General features: G+C 50.8%; 2 protein-coding genes across 17 annotated transcripts in view; one reads left to right on the top strand and one right to left on the bottom strand.

Annotated features, from left to right (window-relative positions):
- The window catches only part of LOC122381181 (ubiquitin-like modifier-activating enzyme ATG7), a 32,505-nt gene extending 24,259 nt beyond the window's left edge, over nt 1-8,246 (bottom strand). The window contains exons 1-9 of one of the 9 annotated variants that reach the window (XM_043365051.1): nt 8,209-8,246; nt 7,053-7,289; nt 6,512-6,698; nt 6,173-6,289; nt 5,724-5,935; nt 5,129-5,344; nt 4,616-4,760; nt 894-1,049; nt 273-461 (exon numbers count right to left, since the gene is read on the bottom strand). In XM_043365051.1, coding sequence (XP_043220986.1) covers nt 273-461; nt 894-1,049; nt 4,616-4,760; nt 5,129-5,344; nt 5,724-5,935; nt 6,173-6,289; nt 6,512-6,698; nt 7,053-7,252 — 1,422 coding nt within the window. In that variant the 5' untranslated portion in view covers nt 7,253-7,289; nt 8,209-8,246. Of the gene's footprint in view, nt 1-272; nt 462-893; nt 1,050-4,615; nt 4,761-5,128; nt 5,345-5,723; nt 5,936-6,172; nt 6,290-6,511; nt 6,699-7,052; nt 7,290-8,064 lie in introns of all 9 variants that reach the window. The other 8 variants (XM_043365054.1, XM_043365055.1, XM_043365053.1 and 5 more) reach the window with 8 other exon arrangements.
- A 58-nt stretch (nt 8,247-8,304) lies between these two features.
- On the top strand, nt 8,305-13,675 carry LOC122381182 (protein RFT1 homolog). 8 transcript variants are annotated; one of them, XM_043365064.1, is made up of 8 exons: nt 8,637-8,648; nt 10,177-10,179; nt 10,460-10,646; nt 10,942-11,175; nt 11,530-11,769; nt 12,239-12,489; nt 12,740-12,868; nt 13,307-13,675. In XM_043365064.1, exons 5-8 carry the CDS (start codon nt 11,623-11,625, stop codon nt 13,578-13,580), a joined length of 801 nt encoding a protein of 266 aa, XP_043220999.1. In that variant the 5' UTR covers nt 8,637-8,648; nt 10,177-10,179; nt 10,460-10,646; nt 10,942-11,175; nt 11,530-11,622; the 3' UTR covers nt 13,581-13,675. The 8 variants fall into 8 exon arrangements, with proteins under 8 accessions (XP_043220995.1, XP_043220997.1, XP_043221000.1 ...); XM_043365060.1 differs by lacking the exons at nt 8,637-8,648; nt 10,177-10,179; nt 10,460-10,646 and adding exons at nt 8,305-8,437; nt 9,173-9,258; XM_043365062.1 differs by lacking the exons at nt 8,637-8,648; nt 10,177-10,179; nt 10,460-10,646 and adding exons at nt 8,442-8,482; nt 9,173-9,258.
- Nucleotides 13,676-14,303: the final 628 nt, after the last annotated feature.

Genomic DNA, 14,303 nt, shown 5'->3' with positions numbered 1-14,303 from the left:
CACATCATCAAGAACTGTGAGCTAGTCAGCTCTCATCAGAAGTCAAATCACAACGCTTTACCCAGCAAACCAACCACACAACATGCATAAAGCATCGCAATTTGTTTGCTATTTGTTATAATTGGGGCTTTTTTATCGCGCCGACTACTGCGGTCATTTTGCGCCCTATTACACATGTCCTCAAAACACCCTTCCGTTAAACTCTTCTATGAGCTGCGATACTCGCCCCCTCCCCTCAGAGAACCATGCCCCCAGCTCCCTCCCCTTCCTACCTTCTGATGCGCTGCACCCATCACGGTGGGTAGCCAGCGGCTCTCCCTGCTGTCCATCAGCAGGAACACCAGGTCGTGGTCGGTAACCAGCTGCCTCAGCCGGGACACGGTGGTGGTGACCTGGTCCAGCAGCGCGGCACTCACAGGGTGGCCCGGCATCGGCACGCTCAGCTGGGCGCCCTCAGATATCTGGGGAAACACAAAGGCACGTTCAGCTGGACACCCTCGGAGATCTGGGGAAACACATCGGCACACTCAGCTGGACACCCTCGGAGATCTGTGAATATTGGCAGATTTGTCACCGCTTTATGCTGAGACGGACACCCTCAGACATTTGGGGACATCGGCAGATATTTAGTCACCCAATTATCTGCGACTATTATAAGACATTTGTAAACTTTCCGGCACGGGATAATCCACATATTGGTTGTTGTATTGAGTTGAATATATCAGGAAACATTGGCATGCTAACCAGAAAAAAACCTCTAGCCTGAAGACGTTCATGCACATCACCAAAGAGCGGAGCAAATACGCTGAGCTAAGACATCCACCCACAGCGCAACTCCGAGCCTTCAGCCTAGACCACATGAGCCCCAGTCCGGGACGGAGATTCTCACTCACCACCCCCGGGAATATATCTTTGAGCCGCTCGGCAGCGGCGACCGCCTTGGGTCGTCTCTGTACCGAGTCTTGGAACGTGAAGAGGCTCTGCCGCACCGGGTTAGAGTAGGACACCGTTCCGTTGTCCACCAAGGTGATGTGGCGCACACCCCAGCCCTGAAACACGCAAAGGGGAGAGGGCTGTGGTAAGTTGCACTCAAAACTAATGGACAAGTAAGGGAGTGGCACTCGTCTGGGCAAGCATACGTTCCGTGAGCCTGATTCGCTGCTTAACACAGTGATATCGTCAGCTTTGCAGTGAACTGGCAAACCAGAAGAAAGCGCCTTTTCCGGTCGTAAAAATATAAATATTGTCCATGATGTTCAGCTGGAAGGCATGACGTTATAACCGTCATACATTGCAACAACACTAGCGTGTATGTAACATACATGCCAGCACCTGGCATATCAACACACCAAATATTTGGTTCACGATGTATCTCACGTAACGCATCCCGGGAAAATTCAGGGGGATTACACCAGTTTATCCCACATAACGGTGCCAACCTATGTCCCATACAGGTGGTCCACTCACATCCCCAGTCGGACTCTCACGAAACTGACGCAGGCCGTTATTAAACGTCAACGATAAGTAAACGGTTAAACGTCGCCAACGGTATATGCCAAACTGGTGTCGGAATCAGGCGAGAGAATCAGATGAACCAGCCAGGGCCGAGAGAAAATGACGACACAGGCCGAGCGGCTGACGAAAATCCAGCGTGAGGTTCCGATCGAGTACGAGTGTTAGATCAGAAAACTCGCCGCTCCAGCGACTGAGTCACGAATTAAAATCACGAAGTGGACGGTTATCGGGTGTTAACGGGACTTTACAAGGCGTGATCAGGCGCTCGGCGACATCCTGTATAGGACAATAGCGAACAGTGTAGCGGCTTCATCCTAACCGGGGCTGGTGGGTGTTACGTGATAAGGCGCGACCGATTTACGTCAGCTACAAAGTAACGGAACAATAAAAGTCCGTAATACTTTGGGACGTCATGAGCACTGCTTGGTAAAATTGCTTGTCATAGCTGTGTTTTTAAAGCAAGCTGTTAAGCTGTAACTTATCTGACTACGTGAGTAATGCATACATCTACAAGTGAATCCTAACAATTCTCTAGTTGTCTAGCGCTGTGATCCTAGCAGGAATTGAAAATATCCGCCTGATACAAATACAGAATATGCAAAACACGAAAATCTGTAAAGCGAATACTTTCTAGACATACTTATGCAAATCATACATCCGTAGGACAGGCTTTGTGAATAAATGACGCTAAATACCGCACTTCCTCCCTGCTCCATGTTATCCTCAGCCCTACAACTGAGTTTACAACTTCCTTCTTCCAGCTCTCCGCCAAATCCTGGCCGGAGCACCCACAAAATCCCTCACCCTCCTCACTTTACACCAACCTCTCATGTAATCCCGCGCATCTAAAGCCCAAACTTCCCGGAACGGAAACAGGGACCGCTACTCCTTGGACCACCCGCTCACGAGGAGCGCATGGCACTCCCGGCCCGCGCGGCGCTCATCTAAGCCGATCAGAAGCTCGGTTTCCGGCCGGACGCAGCCCAGTACCGGGGCGCTCCAAACCGGGACTGTCCTGCAGGGGCCGCGCCTGAATAAAACATCTCCGGCGGCCGACCACTGGCTGACAGCATCATTACACGGGCTGCGGTCAGCGGGCTGACGGCTCCCCGGTAATGCCATGCGCGGCCCGACGGACCGATATGGGCAGCGACCGCAGATACACGGCCGGTCGCCGGCCCCACCTCCCTCCTTCCGCCGGAACTCCCCGTGTGGGCGCGTGCCGACGGGGGGGGGGGGGGAGACAACATCCTCCCACCCCTGCACCGCAGTTCCATTACTTCCCAATACAGAATGACAAACGACGCCTCAATTCTAAACAGGCAGATCCAATAAAGCTTCAGCCTATGAATATATTTTCCTCTACGGTGCCGTCACTGCCATTACAAGTTTTAAGGCGGGAGGTCAAACGGAAGCTCGGCTCTGTATTCGGGCACCCCCGGCGGTGCCGGGGGCGGGGGAGGCCGGTCAGTGGCCACCGTGCCCCGCTCGTAACGCGGCACCCCGCCGGGAGAGCGGCGGCCTGCACGGCCCCGTAATGCAGCCGCGCTCCTATAAACCGTGCACCAGGTGACCGATCAATTAAGGCGCCCCGCTCATTCATTGATTATGTAGATGAGCTGTACAACGTCGCACCAAAGACAAAGCCCCCGAGGCGCACGTCTAATGCATGCTTTTGCTTAAGTAGACATTCGTAATAAATTTGTGCACTCATCAAAGTCCAAACAATTACAAACAAGGTTCCATTAGATGTAGTAAGTTAATGGCACTTGTTCGTTCTGGCATAGAGTAGCAGCATGTAATTTTCTTGTTGTATGTTTTCTACTGATGAAAACTAACAGTACAGTGGAATGGCCATCAAGTAATAACACAAACAACTAATTGTATGTTGTAGCGGTTTATACTTTAGAGATCAGAGAGTTTTACTTTGTAACGAATTCCGAAACGCAATGCAATTCAACATATCATTCTTAGTGAATTAAACATTGAGAAGGCCCTGCCTTAATTTTTAGAGGACAAGGATTTATGGCTCATAAGTTCCATTTCATGCTAAATCGATACCGCATGTTTGAGTTTTCAATTCGCATGAATAACGTGGATATATGAAATTTTAATTCAATTCTAAGCTCCATGCCAGACAAAATAGGCAAAAGAAAAAATCTTACTAAATTAATGCCGAAGAGCTAAAAAGCTCTAAAAAAAAGTTCTAAATCGTACCGTAATCTGCCTCGTTTGTATGAAATGTTTTAATAGCCCAATAGGCAGCGGGGAGGTATTATATGTGAAATACTTCTAGTAATGCAACCGCACGTGCTTACCGATATACGTTCAGTGAGCGCATGCGAAGTTTACCTACCACTCATGTCTTAATGGGAGTTACAAGCTTATTATCAGCCAAGCTGCCGCAAATTATAAAGAAACTGTCTGTCAAGTCCAGGTGCAGGCCCCCACTACTTTCAGGAACGATTTAGCCCACATGTCAGACCACATTACACAAATTCCTCTCGTGACCACCAACATTCTAAGGGATAAAGTTTTACAGGCCACATATAAATGTTGTTTTACAGTAACTAGAGAAGAATTTCCAGAGGAGCATTCCAATCCTACTATAAGGATTACCAAGCACACAATGGAATTGCCAGCTTAACAGCTCGCAAAGGCATATCTCAGGTCACACATGAAACGCAACTTTGAACGATCACTTATGTTAGGATACCTGTTTTTTCATAACATACAATATTCACCACCCGTTGCAAGCCAAATAGTTATTAGCAGCGAGCTAATTTGGAAAGTAGATCTAGACCACACGAAAGCCAATTCATCTCGGTCACGATTAAACACTAGAACTGTGTGCTTTTCCAGAAGATGTACCAGCACATGCAGCCGCCTGGCCGCCTACAAACAGTACTCTTCTCAGCCGACTTAAAGCATCTCTAGCCGCCACCCACCACCAGTCCTTAGCCACTCGCCTCACCCGCCACTTACCAGCAGCGTCCTGGCCACATTACAGCCCACTGCCCAGTGTGCCGGCCCCGATCAGCAGACAGCGGGCGTTATATCCCCCTCCCCACCCCCACACACACCTAGTCTGGCCACTTACCAGCAGCGTCCTAGCCACGTTACAGCCCAGCGTGCCGGCCCCCAGCAGCAGGCAGCGGGCGTTCGTCATTTTGTCCAGCTGCAGGTCGGGCACCAGCCGCCAGCGCATCAGCTTCAGGTTCAGGTCCACCGACGAGGCCGCCAGACTGGGGACAAAGGGTGGTAGCAGTCAGAACTGTACGGCTGGACTGCCTGGTGGTGACAAGACGGCAAGGAGTATAGAGGTGATCGTGAACGAGCGCTTAGCGTGCTCGTTATTATAACAATAAGACAGTAGGACATATATTAAATGTGTTGACATAAAAAACCTTAAAACTAGGAGAAAAAACAGCTCGTCGCAGAGTAACCCATATGGTCCTAAAAATATATATTACGCGACAAGGGAGTCAGCTCCGATCCGACGGAACATAGCTAATTTCATACGGTTCGGTCCCGACTATTCGGACCTCTCACTCTGACGACACCGATAACAGTATGCCTAGCCGACACAGAGCCCAGCCCGTCCGTGTCTCACGCCTTCGGGTCCATGGTGGAGCTCAGGTTGACCATCCGCGGCCCCATCTTGCCCCGCTCGTTCCGCTCCCATCCAGTGACGGCCGGCGCGGCGTCCGCAGCGCCATCTTCCGCCGGCAGCCGTAACTTCAGTATCAGACTGTGGCCGACAGAGCGCACGCCGCCGCGAGTCATGTCCCGCCAGCACAGGACCTCAACAGTTGGCCGCTCACGGCCGCTGGAACAGAACAGCGCTGTCAGGGAAAACGGCGCAGCATTTCGTTGCCCCATTTCTATACTGTCTGGCGATGGATTCTACCAAGTATACGTAAACACACCCTTCAGTGGGAATTACAGATCGTCGTCGGATCCCAGCGAACGCACAATGAATCACCTAGCTGAAAGTTCACGGATAACTTTATTATTAGTCTAGCATGCAATTAACGAGAGTAAAAGTGGCGTAAAGAGAGTCCTCCTCAGGCGAAGCATCCACCGTCAGACCTCAGACCTAGTCTCCTTCCCCTCAGACTGGCCTCCACCGCGTCTCACCAGTGGTGCCAGTAGAGAGTGAGCCGTGTCTCACCAGTGGTGCCAGTAGAAAGTGAACCGTGTCTCACCAGTGGTGCCAGTAGAGAGCGAGCAGGTTGCGCAGCGGCCAGCCGGGGTGTCGCCGGTCAGCGCTGGGGTCGCAGAAGGCCAGCAGCCAGCGGCCGGCCGGCGCGCTGGTCAGACGGGCCAGCGGCAGCACGGCCAGCGCCGGCTCCAGCTGCACCAGGAAGGCGGCGGCGGGAGGGGATCCCGGCGGCAGCAGCGACAACAGGCGCTCCGTCTGCGCGGGGGGAGGGGGGTAATGATTTCTGTCTTCAGGCATATAGAGTTTCAGTGACGTACAAATTGGGCAACAAGAAGCCGCAAAGACATCGTGACAACGCACATTGCACAATGCAAAAATACTACAATGTCTATTGAGTACAAAGCAAACGACAGAAGCATGATGATTCATGCATTGACATCATAAAGATATGCATTCAACGACTCTGTTATATCCTAATATCTGCAAACCCACCTGATCTGCCGCGAACGCTTCGGACAGCGGCTGAGGCGGCTCCACCGTCATCACGGACGAGGGACATTTGAGCGCAGGAAACCCAAACCAGTACAGGAAGTCGTACCGCTTCAGGTCCTGTGAAGAATAAATACACACATAAGTTCAAGATCCCAATGGAGACAAAGTCGCACACACGATTCAAGGAAGTGAACTCACAAATATCACGATATATCAGGCAGTCCCATGTCCCAACCCCCCAACCCCCAGGCCCCGCCCTGCCTCCACGCCAAGCACGCACCATTCGTACGTTTCTCACTCACACATACACACATCAATATCCATCAGCTCAGCACGTACGGCGAATGTGATCAGAAGCCATCGGTTGAGCAGCCCGGGCCGGGAGAGCGCCGAGCCGTCGGTGATGCTGCTCCACACCTCCTCTCCGCGCTGCCGGAGCAGCTCGGCCTTGTCGCACTCCTTGAACGTCTCGCGAGTGTTGCGGTTGATGAGCACCCCGGGACAGCTGAGGGCCTCTGGAGGCCGGCTGGCGGTGGGAGGGCAAGCAGCGGTGATATGTCGGAGTCGAGTCAGGGGAAATTACCATGTCAGGAGTATGTCATGTCAGAAGCTGCATAGCCAAAGGGTGGAAACTGCAGCCATTTTTTGGAAAGGCTTTGTGAAAACATTGAGTTCTACCTTAAAAGCGAGAACACAAGAGCTGAATGTCTGCATGAATGCCAGAAGCTGTTTGAAATATTTTGTTGTCTTTATTTTGCTGAAAATCATTATTAACAAGAATCCAGGTTTTGAGGCACGTGAAATTCCATTAAGACCTCACAGCAAATGTCTAACAATCAACTATCCCAGTGGTAGTTCAAAGGCCACAATTCATACTCACCTATCAAAAGATGTGAAGTCAACATTGAATAGTGCAGGCAGACCTTGGACTGCATTATTGTAATAGTTTCCATTGATGTTGATTGGTTCTTCATTCAAATGCAGCACATCAAGTTTAAGCTGACTTAGCTTATGCCAAAAGCCAGTCTCAACAGCAGAGGAGAATGGCAAAAATTGCAGTGGCTCCTCCATTTTACTCATTTTAATGCAAAATTAATGCAGCCACACTCCACAGTTACTGAAAGTGAAACTAAAATCAAGCACAAGTAATTTACAGTGGGCAGCTCTCCAACCAAATATACGTCAGCCATATAGGAGGAGCTAGAAGTGCCTTTTCAATCAAGTCTGCAAGTTATTAAGATTTATTTACCAATACATCTAAATGTCCTCAGCTGCATTAAGGCTGAAACTTTTCCCACATTCATGAAATCACAGGGCTGTTCACACTTCACAGGCCCTGTGTGCCATCTGTGTGCAGTCGGACTGTACACAGCCTCCAAGCTTGCCCACTACGTCCCTGTCTGCCTTCCGTCAGCGCACACAGTGAAGTGACTGCTGTGGCCGGTCAGGACCGACCTACAGTCCAACCCACTCAGCAGTTTGCGGTGCCTGTGAACACCCCTCACATGTGTAATCATGTGACGTGAGGCTATTCAAATACATCAGGTTGCAATAGCATCAATTGCACACAAAGAGGTGCAGGAAATTAGTGTGAGCATGACTTAATGTATATGAATATGCTTTCGTATGTGATTTCCAGACTGTGAAAATAGTCTGTTTCAGCCTTGACATGGCAGATTTGTCAAATCTTTGTCACTGAGAATTAGGTGAGAATTCATTCAAACTTTTTAGGTAATCCTTCCCCATTGATTCAAATTAACATTTTGACATGCGAGATTGAAATTGGGTAAAATTAATGGGGCAGGCATTGACAAATTGAATTTCATGCTTTTACCGCTTTTACCCTGCATTTTAAATGACACAATAAGACAAAAGATGAGAACGATAAATACCCAGTTACCAATAGTATATAGGGCCTTGTTACCAATCGTCTCGCGCGGTTGCGTCCCAACAAAATACTATTCACTCAACCTCTTCTCTCACATTACCACATTACCACCGTTACCAACAAACAACAAACTTTACCGTCAACAAACCTCAAAATGGCTGTTCTATAGATGCGGCTCGCGTATATATCTTTACCGAGCGAAAAAAACAAACATTCAAGTTTTTTGGCGCTTTTGTTTCAATTGTGGTGGTTCTATTCGAAGGCCCATACAGATGGTGTTTGCGCAAAATTTCTAACGGAAAATCACCGACTATTTAGTGTCGACAGCTGCATATTAACTTTTTGAACACGCCTACATCACTGCTTGTTTGTTGGCTGTCCGTGGTATTGGGCTGTGTTGTTGGGGCTGTGTTGCTGTATATGTGTGTCGCTGGGTGATTGTGATAATATTTTGATGATTAACCTTTTTATTCAGCGGTAGAGACCCACAAGTTGACTCCATTATAAGTATTGTCTCTTTATCATGAAACAGACTCCGAAACCTTGGCATGAATGCTCTCAGGCTCTCAAGAGAATGTTGAAATTCAGGTCTCAAAAGATTAAAATTACAATAATGAAATGTTTCACCTACCTTCCAAGCCATAAACACTCATACTGGTACTGGATGGAACTTAAAATAAAAAACGGGTGGATAATTAGGGGCTTGTAGCACCCCCTGGGATTTTCCACCAATGAAGCACCTATATGCTGCGGAGACCAGGGCCCTGTTTCACCGTTGATAGCAGCACGCTACTATCAAATTGCGCGAGCTGACGTAATGTTATGAGGTCACACTAATGACGTTTCGTGTAATCCGTGAGCTGCGTTTGGAACAGAGTTGCTGTTTCGTTGAATGCGATGTGTTTGATCGCACGGCCGTGATGCTGTTGGCAGCAATATTTGATGACATCACACAGATTGACGGCGGCATGGTTTGCTGATGTTTCCATGGAAATCCAATTTGACACGTGTGATAGCAGCATGCTGCTATCACCGGTGAAACAGGGCCCAGAACAGCATGGTCTGTGTTGCACATATTGATGCTGAAGCTATACCTATGAAATGTCTTTCAGATAACCTACCGAGTGTTCACATTCATCACAAATGCAGTCATTCTCCGGTATATTACATCTGATGTCCTGGGCATCATCAATGTCAGGTATGCACCCTTTACTTTTTTCCTATCATGCATCAGTGATGCATCCAATGTCTGAGTTCCTAAGTAGAACATATGCTATTTTCTCACCAGAACTGTAGTGTGTACTCCATAAGAAAAATGCTAATTTTTGGTATGTTTCTAGTTGAACAGAGTTTGTTCTTATTTTCTAGTTATTGTAGGTATAAAATGAAGTAATATACGGTTATCTTCATAAGCAATAGGTACATCGCTCCGGTCCGGAAATCAGTTTAACTTGAAATGGTCACAGCTGTTGGGAGAAGCTGCATATCGGCAGTTCCCAGCAAGAACATCCCAAGTGTCAAATTTTCGAAACTGTGATTTTCATAACCATTCGACTCAGCTCCACGAGCTGAGTCAAATGGTATAGAAATCTCAATTTCAAAAATTTGACACTTAGGATGTGCTTGCTGGGAACTGTCGATATAGGTACACTCGGGGGCAGAATGATGTTCCACCACTCCCTACCCATCGGGCGATCCCATGGCTCAGCACTGGCTGATGTCAGTGTTGCCTGCCCTCAGCACTGCTCAGCACTGCATGCCAGTGCCAGTGCTGCTAGTGCTGCCACTGGCAGCAGCCAGTGCTGAGCCATGGGAGCTCGATGGGTAGGGAGTCGTGGAACATCAATCTGCCCCCGAGTGTACCTACTTCAAAAACAGGTGTTGTTGTGGAATGTGGACTGTGGAGGCAGTCAATGGGTAGCAGCTAATCGGCACAGTTCTGTTGAGTAGTAGTGGTTTTAAAAGGTCATTGCCTCGATAAATGACGTTTATTTCTTCAGATGTGGGGATCGTCATAGGCACATAAGTATGTAATGTTTTATTGCCAGTGAATTGAGTGTATTACAAAAGAGCAGTGTTGTAATTGCCTCTGACTGACGCCCCGCTCCCCTGTTAGCGTGTATGTATGTATGTATGTATGTATGTATTGACGATCAAGAGCAATCCACAATCGGCGTGGCGATTACACTCCGAGTCCGAGCTGGTTGAAGATAACACAAGAAATACCTATACAAGAAAACGCACACACTTACGGATACGAAAATGCACAACGCGAACGCCGAACACGCACATACTTGGTGTAACCCGCACGAAGCCGCGTTCATAACTATACACACAGACTCGTTTGCCTTTCATAGTCCAAGAGTCATGAGGCTAGCTACTATGGCTACTCTGGCTAGGCCCGTGTCAGCGGCGGTGTCGGCGGCGCTGGCCGGCCTCTGGCTGCACGCGCTCAGCCAGCCGGCGCCCGAGGTGACCTCAGAGTACCGTCTGGGCGTGTGGGTCACCGCGGCCATGGTCGTACTGGAGACGGCCGCCCAGCCGCTGGTCATCCTGGCGCAGGCCATGCTCTTTGTCAAATTGAAGGTGAATGACGGCGGTGGGGTGACGCAGAGGAGAGGAACAGGGTGTCAGGGGAAAATATTTTAGGCGCTTCGGTTCCCCGATGACTCTGCTATATCAGTGAAATTATATCCGAAGCTCAAATCGCCTGCTGTGACAGTCGTTTGCGTATCGTCGATCGTTCACACCGCGTTGAAGTACTGTATTCTCCCTACCTTGCTGGCATATGTGGATTATCTCTGACTCTCTTATCGTCTTCTCGCCCCTCCCCATCTCCTCTCACCACTCTCTCACCCACCCGCTCTCCCTCTCTCCCAAGGTGGTAGCCGACATGGTCAGTCTGTGCAGTCGGGTGGCGCTCAAAGCCTGACTGATCGCCCTGTACCCGTCCCACGCCATCTGGGCCTACTGTGTGGGCCACGCGGTCAGCTCCGCTCTCCTCGTGGTCATCTATTACGGCACCCTGCTGCTGCTCTGGCACGTCCGCTCACCGGATAACTGTCTACCGGTGAAGTCGGCGAGCGAGCTGGGACCCAGACTGGTGCCGGGACAGGTGAGGCCAGTGAACTATTTGTAAAGGGGCGGGGTTTCAAATGTAGTCAAGCGTTTTCGCGGTCATAGTGGTTTCTTTTGGCCAAGTCGTCGCATTCTTCGTTTCATTTAGCTAGAACTTTAGGTCTAAGGCCTCTTAGGTTGCAGTCAAACGGTATTAAGACCTACCTGTGTTACAGACAGCTCACGGCAGCGCTGGATCGAGTATCCTTAGAAATAGAGCCAAAGTTGTGCTGCCACGTTTTCCCAGCAACCGCGTCTGCCTCTAACATTTCCTGTCGCGACGGTGGCGATGTGACCCTTGCTGCCATCTCTCTTCACTGATCAGTAATGCCTCTCCTCCCCTCCTCGTCAGCCGGCGCTGGACCGTGACCAGCTGGCCCTCACCTGGAGCTTCTTCAAACAAGGCCTGCTGAAGCAGTTGCTGACGGAGGGCGAGCGCTACCTGATGACCGCCTTCCACCTGCTCGACTTCTCCGAGCAGGGCCTGTACGACGTGGTGGCCAACCTGGGCAGCCTGGCGGCTCGCTTCCTCTTTCAGCCAGTCGAGGAGAACGCCTACGTCTACTTCTCGCGCACAGTGGAACGGGGAAAGGTAGGTGGCAACGTGGCTGATTGTGTGGTAGGAGGTGTTTGATGTTAGTTTTTTGTGTTATTTTTTTTTTACTGAGGAGTAGTGGCATTTGGTGAAAATATCAGTAACGTTGACCACAGTGTGTCGATGCCCGGTGAGGCGCCGAAAAAGCTGTAAGCACACACTCCTCTGATATTAGCCAATTATACTCGTAGCTACTCTTCATCTCCGCTATAAGTCCTTACTGCCAGTCGTTGTGATCTTCATCTTGGTGTCTTTTTTGTCATTCGGTTTGTTTTGTTGCCCAGCTTCTATCCTTCTGGCCATCTCTCCCCTTCTCGCCAGTCACTGGAAGGGGACAGTTTGGCACCTCTCCTCCAGCCGGTGCCTGACAGCTCCCTCCCCCTCCAGCCGGTGTCTGCGGTGGCGGGCCGGGTGCTACACGACCTACTCCGCGCTATGAGTCTGACCCTACCCCCTCTCCCTGCAGCCGGTGTCTGCCGCGGCGGGCCGGGTTCTGCACGACCTGCTGCGCGCCATGAGCCTGCTCGGTCTGGTTGCCGTCACGTTCGGCTGGAGCTACTCCCACCTGCTGCTGCGGCTGTACGGAGGCGCCCTGCTGACCGCCGGTCCGGCCGTCAGTCTGCTGCGCGCCCAGTGCGCCTACGTGCTCCTACTGGCGGTGAACGGAGTGCTGGAGTGCTACACGTTCGCGGTGATGCGCCAGGAACAGATCAATGGGTAAGTGCCGTGGAGGGTTTATGGAAAGCAGTCGGGAAATGGTCGGTGGCTTAGTAAGGAGTGAGGTAAATTAGTCGGTAGAGGCTGAGCGGATTAGGAAATGACGTTCTCATGTTGGTTTTTGTTGTTAGACTGCCTTTTGCGGCTAAAGGCGAAGTGGAAAGGCTGGCCAGTCGTGTCGATAAAGTGAAGCTAGGAACGTTACTATCGGGCGCTTTGACAGGTGTTGTGGCGTTTTCCGGTGTTTCAGGTATAACCGGAAGATGGTGCTGCTATCTGTGATATTCGTCATCTCGACAGGGATCTTTACTAGGCTATTCGGCGGGGTTGGATTTATCCTCGCCAACTGCGTCAATATGCTGACCAGGATATACGTTTGGTGAGTTTTTGTGTTTTTGAATAGATTTGATTTGTCCTAATTGGTCTAATTATTTACATCATTATCCAATCTGTCATGGATAGTCAATATCACGCTTTATTCGCCGATCTCGATATACTTGGATCTCGTTACTTCACCCGTCTATCGACTGATACGAATGTCTGCTGTCCCCAATAGTGTCCTGTACCCCTCTCAATTATCATCCCGTCCCCTCCCCGTATGCTGCTGGTTCCCGATACAGTGTCCCGTGCCACTCTCAACCATCATGTCTTCGTCCCATTTTCTGCTGCTGCTGCCCGCTCGCCCCGTCCAGTGTGTTGCTGGCGCTTGATGCAGTGTCCCGTACCCCTTTCACCCTGTCCCCACCCCGTGTGTCGCTGATGCCCGATACAGTGTCCCGTACCTCTCTCACCCTGTCCCCGCCCCGTGTGTCGCCAGTTACCGGTTCGTGGCCGGCCTGCCGCTGGAGCCGGCGGTGTCCGTGCCGCCGCTGCTCGGTCTCCGCCCGCCGGCCGCCGTGGCTGCCGCGCTGGTGACCGCCGGCCTGCTCGCAGCCGGCTCCGAGAGCTGGCTGTACCCCAGCTCCGCCGCCGCCCATGTGGCTGTGGGCGCGCTCTGTGGGGCCGCCGTGGTGGCCGCGGCGGTGTACAGCGAGCCCCGCCTCCTCCAGGCGGTCAGGGAGCGGGTCGGGGATAAACTGAAGCGCAGCTAGCGGGGAGTGCTACTCACATGGTCACGCAGGGAATAGGGGTTGTTTTGTTGTGATATTTATGTGCATTTTGGGTTGAATATACACCGTGCCTGTCAGTAGAGTGGATCTATCAATTTTAAGACTGGTGCGACTGCAGGGGGCGTTGTGGCTATCGCCCATTTGAGAGCCGGACAGTGCTTGAAAGCAACTTCCTACCGATGAATTTTGGCATTCAGATCCTAATCTATATTACTATTTGAGGAGGGTGCGTCTGTCCGTTACCGAGGTCCCGACTTGGTGGTGCTTTGCGTGGACTACAGGCCAGACCGTTGCACCTAGCGCGCTGAAATTTGCACAACTTATAGATCAAGGATGCGCGACGTGCCTTTGAGGGGTCTCAGCTCGATCGGATTGATAGGGAGCGCGAGGCGCGTGCTCAAAAAGTGCAAATTCGCGTCATAGACTTTACATGTATAAATCGGCGTGCGAAATCGGGCGAAAACGGCTAATTTTGGCCGACACGGGTCCAGTTCCCGTGCAATATCTTGGTGACCAGGGGTCCGACCGGCACGGGGAAAACAGCATCGTGTACAGAATTGAACGGGCTATCGAATGGTGTGCGGTGCAGGGGATGGCACGCGCCACGTGCACCGGGGAGGGCACTTTTATTTGGAAAATTGACGTTTTGGACGGATTTGGGAATTTATATTATTTTCAGGTGACCGTCAGACGGAGCGAGTTGAA

The sequence above is a fragment of the Amphibalanus amphitrite genome, unplaced genomic scaffold, assembly GCF_019059575.1.
Source record: "Amphibalanus amphitrite isolate SeventyFive unplaced genomic scaffold, NRLGWU_Aamphi_draft 000115F_arrow, whole genome shotgun sequence".
NCBI classification, from domain to species: Eukaryota; Metazoa; Arthropoda; class Thecostraca; order Balanomorpha; family Balanidae; genus Amphibalanus; species Amphibalanus amphitrite.
The sequence above is the reverse complement of the archived record's forward strand: the minus strand, read 5'-3'. Positions and strand labels throughout refer to the sequence as shown.

What these genes read in the sequence shown, in the direction of transcription:
- LOC122381182 (XM_043365060.1), top strand. Translation starts at nt 11,623, where the DNA reads ATGACCGCCTTCCACCTGCTCGACTTCTCCGAGCAGGGCCTGTACGAC. An exon ending in GCACAGTGGAACGGGGAAAG is followed by an intron (nt 11,770 to 12,238) that starts GTAGGTGGCAAC and finishes CTCTCCCTGCAG; the next exon opens with CCGGTGTCTGCCGCGGCGGG. An exon ending in CGCCAGGAACAGATCAATGG is followed by an intron (nt 12,490 to 12,739) that starts GTAAGTGCCGTG and finishes CCGGTGTTTCAG; the next exon opens with GTATAACCGGAAGATGGTGC.